The 16,740-nt window shown below is 39.4% G+C and overlaps 1 protein-coding gene across 1 annotated transcript in view; it reads left to right on the top strand.

Annotated features, from left to right (window-relative positions):
- The window catches only part of LOC143702846 (uncharacterized), an 8,151-nt gene extending 194 nt beyond the window's left edge, over positions 1–7,957 (top strand). The window contains exons 2-5 of the mRNA XM_077196742.1: positions 192–392; positions 6,495–6,590; positions 6,797–6,840; positions 6,959–7,957. Coding sequence (XP_077052857.1) covers positions 192–392; positions 6,495–6,590; positions 6,797–6,840; positions 6,959–7,339 — 722 coding nt within the window. The 3' untranslated portion in view covers positions 7,340–7,957. The remainder of the gene's footprint in view (positions 1–191; positions 393–6,494; positions 6,591–6,796; positions 6,841–6,958) is intronic.
- Positions 7,958–16,740: the final 8,783 nt, after the last annotated feature.

Here is a 16,740-nt window from a genome sequence, read left to right as displayed (position 1 = left end):
AACGCAAACTAACAGCTCACGATTCTGTTTGCTGAGTGTCTGTGTGTCTGTGTGTCAACAAACATGAATTCTGGGTAGTGAATGTGTGAATGACATCAGCAACAAGTATCATGAGAAAAGTGTGTCAAGTTCTGTGTGTGAAAAAAACATCCTTTAGAAATTCATTGTTTTATTGTTTTATTATACAAAAGTTGCAGAAACAACATCACCATCATCATCATCACCATCATCATCATCATCAACATCATCATCATCATCATCATCATCATCATCAACATCATCATCATCATCATCATCATCATCATCAACATCATCATCACCATCATCATCCTCTGCTTCTTCTTTCTCATCAGTCAACACTTCAGCGTTCACAGGCGTTTCCACATCATCAGGTGATCTTGACATATTATTAGAGATATATTGATATTTCGCCTCTAAATTAAAACATACATTTAAATTTAATAGTTTAATAGTTTAATGATTTAAATTCAATTTTAAATTGTTAATATATTAACAGCAACAACAACAATAATCATTCTTGTTTACATATTGGACTTCCAGTGAATTCGCTGGTTGAAAGAATATAGAAATGTAATATAGAAATATAAGAAATATAACTTATAACCCTTGATTAGGTAGGATACTGCATTTCCATCCTCAATAGCAAAATGTTGTGGAATGTGTTTTGGGATTTCACAGTGTGTGACGTTGTGTTACTGTATTTTTAAATCATCACTGTTGCAGGTTTAGCGTTGATTTTTCTGGGTTCATTCCTCTTTGTGTTGCCAGATCAAACTGTGGTGGAAAACGTGTTAATTTTTGTATGAAGTTTTAAATGTTGCGTTATAACCTATATAGTCCAAAAAGTGCATTTAGGACAAACTGGCTGGTACATTCAGCTACATGTGCAGCCGAAAAGACCGTTATCTAAAGGGATAGTTCACCCAAAAATGAAAATTCTGTCAGTATTTACTCACCCTCATGTTGTTCCAAATCCGGAAGACCTTATTTTTGATGAAATCTGAGAGCTGGATCACTCCTCCATAGGCTTCTTCAGGGATTGAACTTGCAGGCCCCGAAAAGTTATTAAAGACATCGTTAAAATAGTCCGGTGACTACAGTGGCTCAATCTTAAGTTTATCAAGTGACGAGAATACTTTTTTTGCGCAAAAAATAAATAAATAACGACTTTATTTCAACTGTTAATTTCCTTCTCTGTGGGCCTTGAGTCAGTTCACTAGTGTAATAGCGTAAGCATCTGTTGTTGAACGTCACACGCATCACACACACGACCAGCGTCGGCCAATAGTGAGCCTACGTGTGACGTAGCACTACGCTATTACACTAAGTTAACTGACTAGAGGCCAACAGAGAAGGAAATGAATAGTTGAAACAAAGTCGTTATTTTTGTTTGTTTTTGCGCACAAAAAGTATTCTCGTCGCTTGATAAACTTAAGATTGAGCCACTGTAGTCACTTGGACTATTTTAACGATGTCTTTAATAACTTGCAAGGTTTGCAAGTTCCAATCCCTGAAGAAGAAGCCTATGGAGGAGTGATGCAGCTCTCAGATTTCATAAAAAATAAGGTCTTCCGAAGTTGGAACAACATGAGGGTGAGTAAATACTGACAGAATTTTCATTTTTGGGTGAACTATCCCTTTAAACCTGCACTCAAAAAAATGATATGTTGGCTTTAATTAACGTTTTTATGTCAAAAGGTTCCATAAATTAACTTTTTTTATGTCAACAGGATGCACATAACTGGGTGTTTTTTAAGGAAATGAACAATTTTAAAAAAAGAACTGGGAGGGTTTGATAGAAAAGGTGTCTGCCCGATTGTCGAAGTGGCGATGGCTATTACCACAGTTGTCATATCGAGGAAGAGTTCTGGTAGTAAACAATCTGGCTGCTTCTATTTTGTGCTTTAATTTAATTCCATAAATTAACTTTTTTATGTCAACAGGATGCACATAACTGGGTTACTTTAAACACATAATTTGTTCATGTAACTTCACCACACTCAAATAAATGATATGTTGGCTTAAATTAACTTTTTTATGTCAACAGGATGCACATAACTGGGTTACGTTAAACAAGCGGAATTTGTCATTTTAAGCGACCCAATGAAACTCTGAGCTGAGTGTTAAATGAACACTGAAGCAGTGTTAAAGTTAATGAGATAATTAAGTGAATAATTGAGTGATGATTGAGCATTATTGAAGACACCTGATGTTAACAAGCAGAATCACTGAAGGAGAAAACTGTAATTTTTAAGTCACCATTATGGAGATGAGTGTTTGTTTTAGTTGGGCTCTTGACCCCCACATCATTAACTTTATATTTTGTCTGGCTGCTGTTTCTGAGTTATAACAGCCAGATGATGTTGGTTGTGTTTTATCATAATCATTATATCACAATCATTTGACCTGATATCAGAATCAGAATCAGAAAGAGCTTTATTGCCAAGTGTGCTTGCACACACAAGGAATTTGTTTTGGTACTGAGGCTTCCAGTGGACATATACAAATACAAATACAAATAAAATATGAAACATAATACTACAAATTATAAGAATAAAAAATCACAGTTGGGTTTAGTCAGAATAGACATTTTCAGATTTACAGATTATGAACCTATTTACAGTGTTTTGAATATTATAAATATATAAATCTACATATAAGTATCACCTGAGTTGTAGGATATTGCACTAAACAGTGGGAGTATTGCAATTTCAGGCATATGCCTTGGGAGGAGTGTTAACTGTTCAGGAGGGAAATGGCCTGTGGGAAGAAACTGTTCCTGTGCCGAGATGTTCTTGTGGCCAGTGATCTGAGTCTCCGTCTTGACGGTAACAGTTCAAACAGGAGGTGTCCAGGGTGAGTGGAGTCTGTGATGATTTTACCTGCTCTCTTCCTCACTCTGGAAGAGTACAGGTCCTGGAGGTTTGGCAGGGGGGCACCAATGATCCTCTCCGCAGTCCGGACTGTCCGTTGTAGTCTCCTGATGTCTGATTTGGTAGCTGAACCAAACCAGACAGTGATGGAAGCGCACAAGACAGACTCAATGACGGCTGAGTAGAACTGAATCAGCAGATCCTGTGGCAGGTTGAACTTCCGCAGCTGGCGAAGGAAGTACAGTCTCTGCTGGGCCTTTTTCACAGTGGAGTCAATGTGATTGTCCCACTTCAGGTCCTGAGAGATGATAGTGCCCAGGAACCTGAATGACTCCACTGCTTCCACAGTGCTGTTCATGATGGTGAGTGGGGGGAGTGCTGGGCTGTTCCTCCTGAAGTCCACGATCATCTCCACTGTTTTGAGCGTGTTCAGCTCAAGGTTGTTATAACTGCACCAGGCAGCCAGCTGTTCAACCTCCAGTCTGTAAGCAGACTCGTCACCGTTTTGGATGAGACCGATGACAGTGGTGTCGTCTGCAAATTTCAGGAGCTTGACAGTGGGGTCTTTAGAAGTGCAGTCATTAGTGTACAGGGAGAAGAGCAGTGGGGAGAGAACGCACCCTTGGGGGGCTCCGGTGCTGATTGTGAGTGTCTTGGATGTGTGTTTCCCCAGTCTCACTCGCTGCTGCCGGTCCGTCAGGAAGCTGGTGATCCACTGACAGATCGAGGATGGTATGGAGAGCTGGGTCAGTTTGGCTGTGAGAAGACCAGGCATGATGGTATTGAAGGCCGAACTGAAGTCCACAAAGAGGATCCTTGCATAAGTCCCTGGTCTGTCGAGATGTTGCAGGATATAATGCAGTCCCATGTTGACTGCATCATCCACAGACCTGTTTGCTCTGTAAGCAAACTGAAAGGGATCCAGCAGGGGTCCAGTGATGTCCTTCAGGTGGGCCAGCACCAGTCTTTCAAACGACTTCATGACCACAGACGTGAGAGCGACAGGTCTGTAGTCATTAAGTCCAGTGATTTTGGGTTTTTTGGGGACAGGAATGATAGTGGAGCGTTTGAAGCAGCAGGGAACTTCACACTGCTCCAATGATCTGTTGAAGATCTGCGTGAAGACCGGGGCCAGTTGGTCAGCGCAGGCTTTTAAACAAGCAGATGAGATGCCGTCTGGGCCTGAGGCTTTCCTAGTCTTCTGTTTTTTGAAGACTCGGCTCACGTCCTCCACACAGACCTTAAGCTCAGGTTGGATGGCAGGAGGGGGGAGTGATAATTGGAGTGCAGGAGGTGATGGTGAATGTGTGAAGTGCAGATCAGACCGGGTGTAAGGTGTGAATGAGGGCTTTTCAAACCGGCAGTAAAATGAATTTAGATCGTCAGCCAGGTGTTGATTGTCCACAGATCGAGGGGATGGTGACTTGTAGTTGGTGATGTTCCTCAGGCCATTCCAGACTGATGATGGGTCGTTGGATGAAAACTGTTTTTTCAGTTTATCAGAGTAGTTCCTTTTAGCAACTCTGATCTCCTTTGTCAATCTGTTTCTGGCCTGGTTATACAAGATTTTATCCCCACTTCTGTAAGCATCCTCTTTGCCATGACGAAGGTGTTTGAGTTTCCCAGTAAACCATGGTTTATCATTAGTGAATGATAAGAATGTCCTGGTAGGAATGCTTGTATCCTCACAGAAACTTATATATGATGTTACAGTATCTGTGAGGTCATCCAGATCATTGGTAGCAGCTTCAAAAACAGTCCAATCAGTGCAATCAAAGCAGGCCTGTAGATTCTGCTCTGCTTCATTAGTCCATCTTTTTACAGTCCTTATTCCAGGTTTAGCTGATTTCAGTTTCTGCCTGTAGGTCGGAATGAGATGAACCAAACAGTGATCAGAGAGCCCCAAAGCTGCCCGTGGGACGGAGTGATACGCATTTTTTATTGTGGTGTAACAGTGGTCCAGTATATTACTGTCTCTGGTGGGACATGTAACGTGCTGTCTGTATTTTGGTAGTTCACGGGAAAGATTTGCTTTGTTAAAATCCCCAAGAATGATTAAAAGAGAGTCTGGGTACCTTTGTTCCGTTTCAGATATTTGTTCAGCCAGCTGTTGTAGCGCCGCGCTCACGCACATGTCTGGAGGGATGTAAACATTCACGAGAATGAAAGAGGAAAATTCCCGAGGCGAGTAGAAGGGTTTACAGTTTATGAAATGTGCCTCTAAATTAGGAGAGCACATCTTCTTCAGTGTTGTTACATCTGAACACCAACTTTCGTTAATGTAGAAACACAATCCACCACCTCTCGTTTTCCCCGTTAGCTCCGCGATGCGATCCGCTCGGAACAGCTGGAAGCCCGGCAGATGTATTGCGTTGTCCGGTATGGCTTAACTCAGCCAGGTTTCAGTGAAGCACAAAGCAGCAGAGTTTAAAATATCCTTGTTAGTGTGGGTGAGGAGAAGAAGTTCATCCGTTTTGTTAGGAAGAGATCGGAGATTCGCGAGATGAATACTGGGGAGTGCAGTGCGCAGGCCGCGCTCGCGGAGTTTAACCAGCGCCCCGGCTCGCTTCCCGCGTTTGCGTCTGAACGCGCGTTTGAACAACACCGCTGCCCCTCCGACGAGAATGTCCAGCAAAACGTCCGAATAATCAAAAGCTGTAGAAAAGGTTTCTGGTGTGTGTTTCCTAATGTCCAGTAGTTCGTCTTTGGTGAAACTGATAGGAAAAGAATGACTAAACGCAGAACAAACGAACAAAAACAACACAATAGCTGGAGAGCTCCACACCGAGGCAGCCATCCGCGGCGCCATCTATGATATGAGAATTGAGAATCAATTAGAAATTGAGTTATAGAAGGATACCTGATTCTATAACTCAAATAGAAACCAATTTCTGAGTTAACTTTACCTTATGGATTATAAGATATTGATCATTTGGATTTCATTGAACAGACTAAAAATGGTATGATTGTGTTGCTATAATCCACAAGGTAAACTTAACTCAGAATTTCGGTTCTATATGAGTTCAGGTAAAATGATTGTGAAATAATGTTTATGTTAAAACACAACCAAATCAATCAGATCACCTTTTCTAATTGATCATCTGGCTGTTTTAACTCATGCACAGCAGCCAGACAAAATCTAAAGTTAAAAATGAGGGGGTCAAGAGCCTAACTAAAACACACACTAATCACCTTAATGGTGACCGGAAATTCCGTTTTTCTCATTCAGTGATTCTGCTTGTTAACATCAGGTGTCTTCAATAATGCTCAATTGTCACTCAATTATTCAATAAATTATCTCATTAACTTTAACAATGTTTCAGTGTTCATTTAACACTCTGCTCAGAGTTGAATTAGGTCGCTTAAAATTACTTAACTCCATTATGTTGAAGTTACATGAACAAATTATGTTTGTTTAACGTAACCCAGTTATGTGCAACCTGTTTACATAAAAAAGTTAATTAAAGCCAACATATAATTTTTTTGAGTGTGTGAACTCAGTGTCATGATCTGGTCAATCCTATTTCAAACGTCCCATGATCTGATCTGATATTTAGCTCAGATGATCATATTCTCAGATTATTTCTCCTGTGTTTTCAGGCTCTTCTCTGATCGTTCCTCTGGTTCTGGTTCTTCTGGTTCTGATTGTCGCTGGACTCTTATTACTGTTTCTCTGTAAGAAGCGTCAGTCTCAAGGTAAAACTCATTCTTCTTCAGATGAAGAAACTGAGTTTAAAACACACAGATTTGTTGATCTTTTTCCTACTTTGATTCTGTCGCCACCGATTGGCTACAAAAAGATGTGAGCAAAATACAGATATTTGATGATGTGTGAAAACATTTACACAAGATATCAGTGTTGAAATGCAGAATAAGGAATTTAAGACGCTTGTTTTTGGCAGGTAATGATTCGTCGTCTCAGACTGGATCAGGAAAACATGAAGTGGTGAGTCCAGTTACTGTATAAAATAAGATGTTTATTTTTTTATTCATAATGACAATGAATTCTGATGCCTTCAAATCTGATAATCTTTATGTCTGTAAATAATTTATCTGTCTCTCAGGTTTCTCACACTGGTTGTGATTATGAGGAGATTAAAGACACTCACAAACAATTACCCACAAACCCCTCTTATTCTTTTGACACTGTTTATGCCACTGCTCAATTACCCACAAACCCCTCTGATTCTTCTAACACTGTTTATGCCACTGCTCAATTACCCACAAGCCCCTCTGTTTCTTCTAACTGTGTTTACGCTACAGTTGAGAAAGCCACTGGTGACTCTCAGTGCTGCATCACTTCTGCTGAGGATCTGAATTACGCAGTGGTGGATTTCCACAAGGAATCTGACTGTCCTGACAGTGTCAGTGTCAGGAATAATCAGGATTACAGTGAATACGCTGCTGTCAATCATCTGGTTGACAAGCCACAGCAGAGAAAATAAATTAGCTGAATTATGGAATATTTGAACCTTGTCTTTGGCATTAAGTTTCCATGTAGCTCCACCTGTTTTGCTGGACTCATCCGGTTCCCATGCTCTCTTCCTTCACTGGTCCCCCAGTTCATTCGCTCCACCACCTTTACTGGTTATGTCCAGTTTCTTGGGCCCGTCACCTCCATCCCTCCAGTTTTACATGGGGTCCCTCATCTTTAAAACTCTGCTTGTTGTGTTATTACCCTGGTTCCACCATGGACTTCCTTCTGCTCCACCTGTGTCCTCACTCCCACCGGCTTCTCCATGATCCTTGAATCCTCAGACTCAACCTTGTCCCTCCAATCCAGTGGCTCCACCCTGGTTTCCCATCCCTGTGGCTCCACCCGTGTCCTCACTCCTACCGGTCTCCAGCCTTTTTGACTCTGTACAAAGCGCCTAAGGCTCCGCTGGGGGTCTTTATCCCTCTGGCTCCATCAATGCATCCCACTCCACCTCCTCCACAACCGTCTCTCCACCCCACATCCATCCCCGAAACCCTCCCACCCTCTGATATCCATCATTAAGGTGATGATGCCCGTACATTCTTGAGCAGATTCATGAGTAAATCCACTTTATTCGTCTATACGTCTATAAGTGTTTCAAAATGTAAGAAAAAGGCTTTAAATATCTCTTTGTCATGAGCTGTTTCATGAACTCTGTGGTGTTTGTGTTTCCGTCATTTTCCGACCATTTCAAAGCCAAAGAAAACAGGTGAAGGTTCAGGCTCTAATTTTAGATCTTTTCTATGAACAAACAGACATATTCAGGAAACCCACAGAGAGACACATGAGACTGAACAGAGAGACAGAAGATGAAAAGATAATAAAGAGCTGATCGTTCAGTTCACCTTCATCATTTACTGTGTTTAATAAGGAAAAGGCTGAAAAACGTTTATGATTTACAAATGATCCATGTGTGTGTAACCCTCTGGTGTTAGTTCTGCTTATAGGCAGGCTAAATTGTGAGAGTTATCTAAATCTAGATTCGATGAGGAGGTCAGTTATGTACTAATCATATGGTCAAAAGAGCCATAGATTCCACTCCAAAGGAAGCACAGGACAATAGATTATAGTTTGGATGTAGTTCTTATTCAAATTATTTTCCTTATTCAAAAATTCAATATTTTGTTCAGTTCACATGGCATTAATACAATTGATGTTAACAAATCAGCCACAACTTTTGAGATCTCAATAAACAAAAAACAACAGGGAAAATCTTACAAAGAAAAATTTGTTACCCTTGAGTGCACTTAAATATCTTAACTGTCCAACCACCCCTTCAATACTTAGCGTCCACATCAACCAACCCAATGGAACCGTTGCAGCGCTGTTAGTTGAGGCAGTGGACCAGAGAACCAGGCACCAGGACGAACAGAGAGGAATCCAGCTTCAGAGGAAAGAACACCAGGGATGCGGGACCAGAAGAAGCCTAACAAAAAACAGTCTACACAAAAATGTGCAGAAAATTAACTAATGTTCAACAAAATGTCCCTTTTCCATCTTTTCATCATTTAAAAGTCCATATGTTCAATAATACAACTTAAAATTAATAATCAATAAAATAGAACTGGACAGTATACCATAGTAACTCAAAATTGACATACTTGACTCAAAACAAAATTATTTCCTTTCAAAATGCATTTTTCATTGTACCAAAATTAAGATATACAACAAAAATGTACCTGTTAGGTAACATCCACTGCTATTGTAGATAGCCAGACCGTTTTATTTTATCCACTGTAATCCACTGTAACGTTGAAATGTAAACCTTTTTAGTCATTTCACCATCCCATACAGAAATTTAATATATGTCAATATATGTCAATTACATATATAATGTCAGTGCCAATGTATGTCTGCTGCCTATATGAGAATATTGTCAAAATTCATATATATATAAAACACATAGACATATATGAAACATATATTTCAAAATATAGCAAAAATGAGATGGTTCTCACTGCGGAACATGAAATCCACGGGGAGGAGTCGGATCCAGATCCAACTCCTCCCACCTTACATACACCTAAACCTAGCAAACTCCGCCCCCTGATCCCTAAACACACCCCTAATCCCTAAACCCAACCCTAATCCTACCCATCTCCACCCCATGGATCTTGATCCGACTCCTCCCCGTGGATCTCATGTACTGCATTGAGGTGCTACTGGCAAAAATGGCCGGTTTCATGTAAGTGCAATATATTTTCCCGTATATGCACATCAATGTTAAATATATGTAAGACGCAAATATGTATATATGCTTATATGTACTTATTTCAATGCATCAGTAATCACATACATGAATGTTTACATACATTTATTAAATATGTGTAAAAAACAAATATGTATGTCACATATTTATGCTTAATGTTGTCCATATATGCGAGAAACCAATACTATACTGTAATATATGCAGATATATGGTACCATATATGAATGAACTCAAATATTTTCTTCACATGTTTGGACACATAAATGTTCATATATGTTGCAGGCATATATTGTGTTCTCAGATAAGTCAAATATATGTATAGATATATCATGCTATTTGAAATATAAGTACATATATGGCCATATAAAATTTTTGTATGGGATTTTAGCTTCAAGCTAATCAACACAAAATGATAGTTTTCACTCACCGAGATAACTTTGTTTTACAACAGGTGTCGTCTAATTTTCAATGTAGTTCAAATTCGAGGATATATTTCGTTTTCTAAACAATTTCAATCTCAATATTTACTTCTGCTCTGGCTCCCGTTTCTCCCATAGACAGTAAAAGAAATGGACACAGCGACCCCATTGATTTCAACAGAGAAGACTGAAGCCCGATTAAAGCACTCACTTTGATGGCTGAGTGACTGCGCAGGCTCAAACTGAGCTTGACGACAGTCTGACAGCTGTAAATCTTCTAGTAGCTGTGTCAAGACAAATCTGAATCACCTAATTCCTCCAAAAAGTTGTTGAATTATTTTGTCCCGTTGCTTTTATGGACTCTCTATCTATGGGTTTCTCCCTTGACTTTATGCCTCTATGTCCCCCTCTATGTACATAGACAGTAAAAGATTGCCTGCGAGCTTCTCCTCCTGTCTATACTGTAATTTCTCTATTGTGCGACAGAAAGTCGCGTGGTTATGACACAATCGTTAGCCTGTTTTTACAAAAACGGCTTCTACAGGGCCATAACGTAAGATACAAAGTAATGGAGCCGTTTATACATTGTCATGATTCTTTAGAAATAAACAATGGACAAATGAAGTCTTTGGACGCCTCAGATGTAAAGTTATTCGCTGTCAAAGTGACGCCAAAATGAATGAGAGTCAATATAATGCTAACAGCAGGTGAAGTTCTGCTACAATGGCAGCTCCGACGAAGCTTCAGTTTCCGGCTGATGGATTACCCCCTCGGTTTTTCCAGGCTTTTTTTTAAACAACATGAATGCCAGAAACAGCAGAAGAAGAATGTTTCATTGTGCACTGCCACCTAGTGGCGAACTAGATATTGCATTTTACTCTAGTTTTAAGTGTTTGCATTAAAGGTCATTTCAGGACTCGTTGAGGCAAAAATGACAGAGTTACATGTGGTTTAAAAATTGTATTTTTAAAAACTGATCAAATTAAATAAATACAATCAGCCACAAATCAATGACAGAATATCTAACGCATTCTCATCCTTTGGCGTCATATCTGACGCCATATGACAAAACGGCGAAATACTACGCACATGGCACCCTTTATCGTCAATATAACACGCACTGTGATGGGTAGGTTTAGGTGTGGGGTAGGGTCTGCGTCTCATATTCACGCTAAAGGATGCCAGTCAACTTTATGACGCCTTGGGTTCGCGTGTTATATTCAAGCTAAAGGGTGCCATGTGCGTAGTATTTCGCCGTTTTGTCATATGGCGTCACATATGCCGCCAAAGGATGAGAACGGGCTCGAATATCTGTAAATGTTACACATATAGAAAGGAGCAGGCGTTGTTTCTGGTGCAACACATTTAATAGAGGAATATTGCATGTAAACCTACAAGACAAATATGACAGTATAAAGTGGAGCGTCTCAATTCTGTGTGTTATCTATCTGCTCGTCTCTGCATTAACTGCTGTATTACGTGTATTAAATTCAGTATGACATTTTCTAAATGCTCTATATAACATTTCTATCACATGGTTGTTCAACAAACTAATGTAAACATTCACTTGCAAATACATTTTTTTTTATAACAAGCATGTAAACAACGATCTTGCCCAATAACATCAAAAATAAACAAATAACCCATATTAAACTTAAAAGGTAACTAAACCCTAAACCAACTTTTTTTTAGTTAATGATCTGTAAGAATGGGGCTTTATTAGTACTGTTCATTGATTCGAGTAACTTTTTTGACATTTGTGTATAAAGTGTTTTAATTCTACAATACATGGTGTAAAAACGTCTGAGTGCTGCCCTCTTCAGGTTGAACGGTGGCTACTGCAGTTGAATTTTCCTATTGGATGTTTGAGGTGGTACGTGACGTAAGGGGTTGTTGGTGACATAGGCAGGTTCCATGCAGAGAATGTGTGTCAGGTGCACCCAACCCCCCCCCCCCCCCCCCGCCCCCCTCTGCTGGGCTCCGCCCACTTTTACAGCATTTTTTCAAATATTGCCAGTGGGCGGAGTCAGGCTCTGACCAGGGCTTCAGTTACCTTTTAATTTGAACCCATACATTTCCCTCTGTCTGTTAAACACTTTGTTGAATACATACATTCTCTTTTCCAGCACGACTTTGGGTACTCTAAATAACCCATTTACTTTAATGTTCTCTTATGTCATATTTCACGCCTCTTTTGTACCATACGTGAGCAAATCACGTCATTTGATTGTTCATTAACTCTAATGCCACCGCTGCATACAATTTGCACAAAATGGCGGACCTCAGCGAACTCCACGTGCGTTACTGAACTCACGTCACTTAAACTATTCATTTACCCATCAATATACCAAGATAACTAAATAAACATTACTGTGCATAATGTGTTTCCATCTCTGTGCACTATACCGATCCTCATCTCACGTACAAGCTTTCATTTCCGTGGTTTCTGATCCCGCTCTACTCACGAGTTATAACAATACATTTTTTGTGCTCAAAACCATACTTAACACAACAAAATACTAAACATAACTGTTCATGGACCCCTTTAACTTGTAATACTAAAGTAGTCTTACCTGCAAGACAAATATGACATTATAAAGTCAATCACAAGTGGAGCGTCTCAATTCTGTGTGTTACCTATCTGCTCGTCTCAGCATTAACTGGTGTGTGCGCGTTCTTGAGCAGACCCTAACAGTTTGGATAATTGATGCCGCTGTATACACATGAATAAATAACATTCTTGAAGTTTTCTATTAAAATAACGTAACAGGAGTCCAATACACACTTCAAGCACTAATGAGTTACTAGGAGTACTTGGGTGTTGAGAGTTGTGTTCCTTTGGCGCTCTTCAGCTTGGAGATCCAAAATGTTTCCCAAATAAACAGTAATTCTGAGGCACTCAAAAGAAATATAAGTTTAAAAAGCCTTTATTTAAACTTGGCTATCCATTAAAAAACATATGCCAACATGTTTCGGCCTCTTTGGCCTTCTTCAGGGCAAATTCAAAATGGCAGTCCGTAGACTGCATGCTATATATCTGCATGTGGTCACATGACCTAGAAGCACTGGTGCTCATCTGCACATATCACTAGGGATGGCTGACGCGAAACAGTCGTTCCGAAGCTTTGCGAGATCCCGAAGCGCAGATGTTTCGAAACACTAGGCTTGTTTGAGATGCGCCTTGCATCGCCTGAAATGTAGTCGAGAGTAGGCGGCTGCAGTGAGAGGAGGAGTAAAGAAAGCGCAGGCAAGCCGGATAGTTCTCGGTTCTCGCAATGGATCTGACACCTGCGAGATCACTGATGGATATCGCGGGATTCACGCTTGTGCACAGTGTTGCTAATAAACTGGATGTAATTTAAGTTCTGTTGCTTTTAAAATAAGACACCCAAAGTACTTGTTATTTAATTCCATTCCAAATAAGTGTTTATCAATCATTTTTTCTTTAATACAGACATAGGCTATGTGTTGTTGTTTTGTGTGTGTGTGTGTGTGTGTGTGTGTGTGTGTGTGTGTGTGTGTTTGTGTTTGTGTGTGTGTGTGTGTGTGTGTGTGTGTGTGTGTGTGTGTGTGTGTGTGTGTGTGTGTGTGTGTTTGTGTTTGTGTGTGTGTGTGTGTGTGTGTGTGTGTGTGTGTGTGTGTGTGTGTGTGTGTGTTTTTAATTTATAATAATGACATTGCATAACCCATAGAGATCGCATTGTCCGAGAGTTTGGGAATATTCACACATATAATATACATATAAAACATGATATCCGAGTTTTAAAATCAAACATTATAAAAGAGAACAATACACCACGGTTATTTAAACCAATCAACATTAAGCTGTGTCGTCAGCAAGTCGTTTCCCATCATTCTTTTGATCAGCGCAGTCGGTGAAGAGCAACTTAACCGAACAGAGCAAAATGAATATTCACAAAATGAATAGAGTCACAGAACAGAGCAAGGCGAGCATTTGTGCTTATAAAACTTAAACTTTTTTATTTATTTTTGAAATGACCGATCGTTTCACTAGATAAGACTCTTATTCATCGTCTGGTGTCGTTTAAAGCCCTTTGAAGCTGCGCTGAAACTGTCATTTGGACCTTGAACCGTGTGGGTCCCGTTGAAGTCCATTATATGGAGAAAATCCTGGAAAGTTTTCATCAAAAACCTTCATTTCTTTTCGACTGAAGAAAGAAAGACATGGACATCTTGGATGACAAGCTGGCGTTCGACTGACGTTAAACGTTTAAATGTTGTTGAATTAATGTCAGTTTATGAAAAACCATTAATTCAACATCAAAACAACGTTGAAGACCAGATAGTTGAAGTGGTGTTGTTAACTACAGATTCAACATGAAAATATTTAAAAAATTTGAGTTGTACGTCAAATCAACATTATTTTTACAACCATGACTTTTAAACATTTTGTTGAAATATATCAGTAGAAAAATAACGTTGTTCCAACATCGAAACAATGCTGATCAATTAACTGTTGAAAAAGTGTTGATACATGAATAATGATACAACGTTGAAATATCAACTCTGAATTAAACGTTTGTTGAGTCGTGATAAAAGCGCTTTCTACATCTCCCGGCGTACTTTGAGAGCAACTCCAGTCTGATTGACAGGGCTCTCGAGTTTTAAAGACAGGCGAGACTGTTGGGTAAGTTACAGACACTCATGAAAAACTGATGCTAATTACCTGGAAAACATTCTCTAACAGCAGTCAAGTTGGCATTGTTTGTCTCAAACAAGTTGTGAATTTTTTGTAACATATGACCGACCTTCAACGTTGAAATATGGTTGAAATAATGTCAGTTGTTGTTTCAACGTTGAAACAACATTGAAATAATGTTTAATGCTAAATGGTTGAAAAATTTTAATAAAACACTTCTAAATCAACGTTGAAATTTTTACAAGATCTGGACATTGAAACAACGCAATGTTTTCAACAACATACAACAGAAATATCTGCCTTACAAAGTATTATTATGATCATTATTAGCATGTAATGATATTCTGATCATAATACAGCCTTTCAATGGATATGTTAAAATATAATTATTATCATTATAGACAACTCTCCAATAATTTCAACCTCAAGAGAGCAGTGCAGCAGAAACTTTTTGCTTTACGTGATTTTGTGTGGATTTACAATACTGTGTGCTTGCCTAACAGTTTACCATGCATTATTAATTTTTTATTCATACACTGTCATGAAAACACCATCTGACCAATTAATTAAATAAATACAGACTGCAAATAAAACTAAATACACTATACACATTTCGCTACATTACCACACTGAAACTACTGTTATTGGTTTTTTCACCGTTTTACTTTGATAATGATTGGTTAATCTTTTTGTCTTCCAGGAAACTGGCCAATGACAATATGAGCGCCTATTTTAAGTTTGAAAATACGTCCGTTACTGAGTCGGTGTGTGAGGTGAGCAGCTGCTGCTGATTATATTACCCAGTCGGACAAGAATTATTTTATAAATTCTTATTTTGAGCGTTTAATTTAATGAATTATATTAATTAAATTGGAGTCAGATAAATATTTGAACTATACACCTTCAACTGCCTTTTGTTTCGATTATTGGTTCAAAACAGCAGCATAAGCTTCCAGCCTTACATGGGCGTGGACGACACACGGTGCTGATCCACTTGTCCGTGCGACACTTCTGTTCCGCCGCTTTATTCCTATGGGTGACGTCATGTGACTTTGTCGCGCCCGCAAAGCATTCCGGGAAGGCGGCGATTCATTTTGAAAATTGTCGCGCGTCAAAAAGCTGGCCGATGCCCATCTTTATGCAAATGAAGTCCGTTGAACGCGACGCGTCTATCCAATAGAAGTAGAGCATATGGAGATGGAGGGAAGTCTCTCGCAGGTCCTCTGTTCTAATAGGCAACATTTCCCGCTCGGTCCAAACCACGCCCATAGAGGTAAAACAGAAGACCGCCCATCAACGTACAAATGTGGGGGAGGCGTCACGACACCACGCGACAGTCGTATTGGACAAGTGGATCAGCACCGTCACTCCCTACTCGTCAAATATGTCTGACGCATGGACAAGGACCCCTGGCGGCAATTTTCAACGAAAGAGGTGTACCTTTGACGTTGTTTTTCGACGCGGGGGTCCGTCAGATAGACATTCATGTTAATCCCTCATCGTCGGATATAGACGAAAGGAAATCAACTGTCCATCAATGGTGATAGCGTCACTTTATGCGACTGTTGGTCTCGTAATTTAATGGTCACGTAATTTAATCTATTGATTTGTGACACGGATTTATTTATTTAGCCTATTTATTTCGTTATTTTTGTGATATCAGCACGTTTTTTAAACTAATGTATTTCAATGGGAAGCATCTTTCATGATCACAACACGATTCTTTCTGCCTGTCAAGGCTACAGCAGAGAAGCTGTTTAATCAACATTTATTCACAAGGTCTTATCATGGTTTATACAGAAACCCTAGTTTTACTGTGATGGGTGTAGTAAAGGACTGTAATCACAAAACTTACCATGCTTTTACCTCAGTATTGGTAGTTTTAAAGTGACATTTGTTGTAAATGCATATTATCCACAACACTTAGCATGCTTTTAATGCTTAATAATGTAACATCCTATATTTGTAAGTTAAATCAGTACTTTTTCCTTTAAATAATCCTATATATTATACATAATGATATTTTCTTTTCTTTTTTTTCAGCTGAAAAGACCAACAGGGCCTTTCGGACTCAGTCAGCT

This window comes from Siphateles boraxobius, unplaced genomic scaffold (assembly GCF_051911475.1).
Source record: "Siphateles boraxobius isolate OS27281-9 unplaced genomic scaffold, OSU_SipBor_1 352, whole genome shotgun sequence".
Classification (NCBI taxonomy): Eukaryota; Metazoa; Chordata; class Actinopteri; order Cypriniformes; family Leuciscidae; genus Siphateles; species Siphateles boraxobius.
The sequence above is the reverse complement of the archived record's forward strand: the minus strand, read 5'-3'. Positions and strand labels throughout refer to the sequence as shown.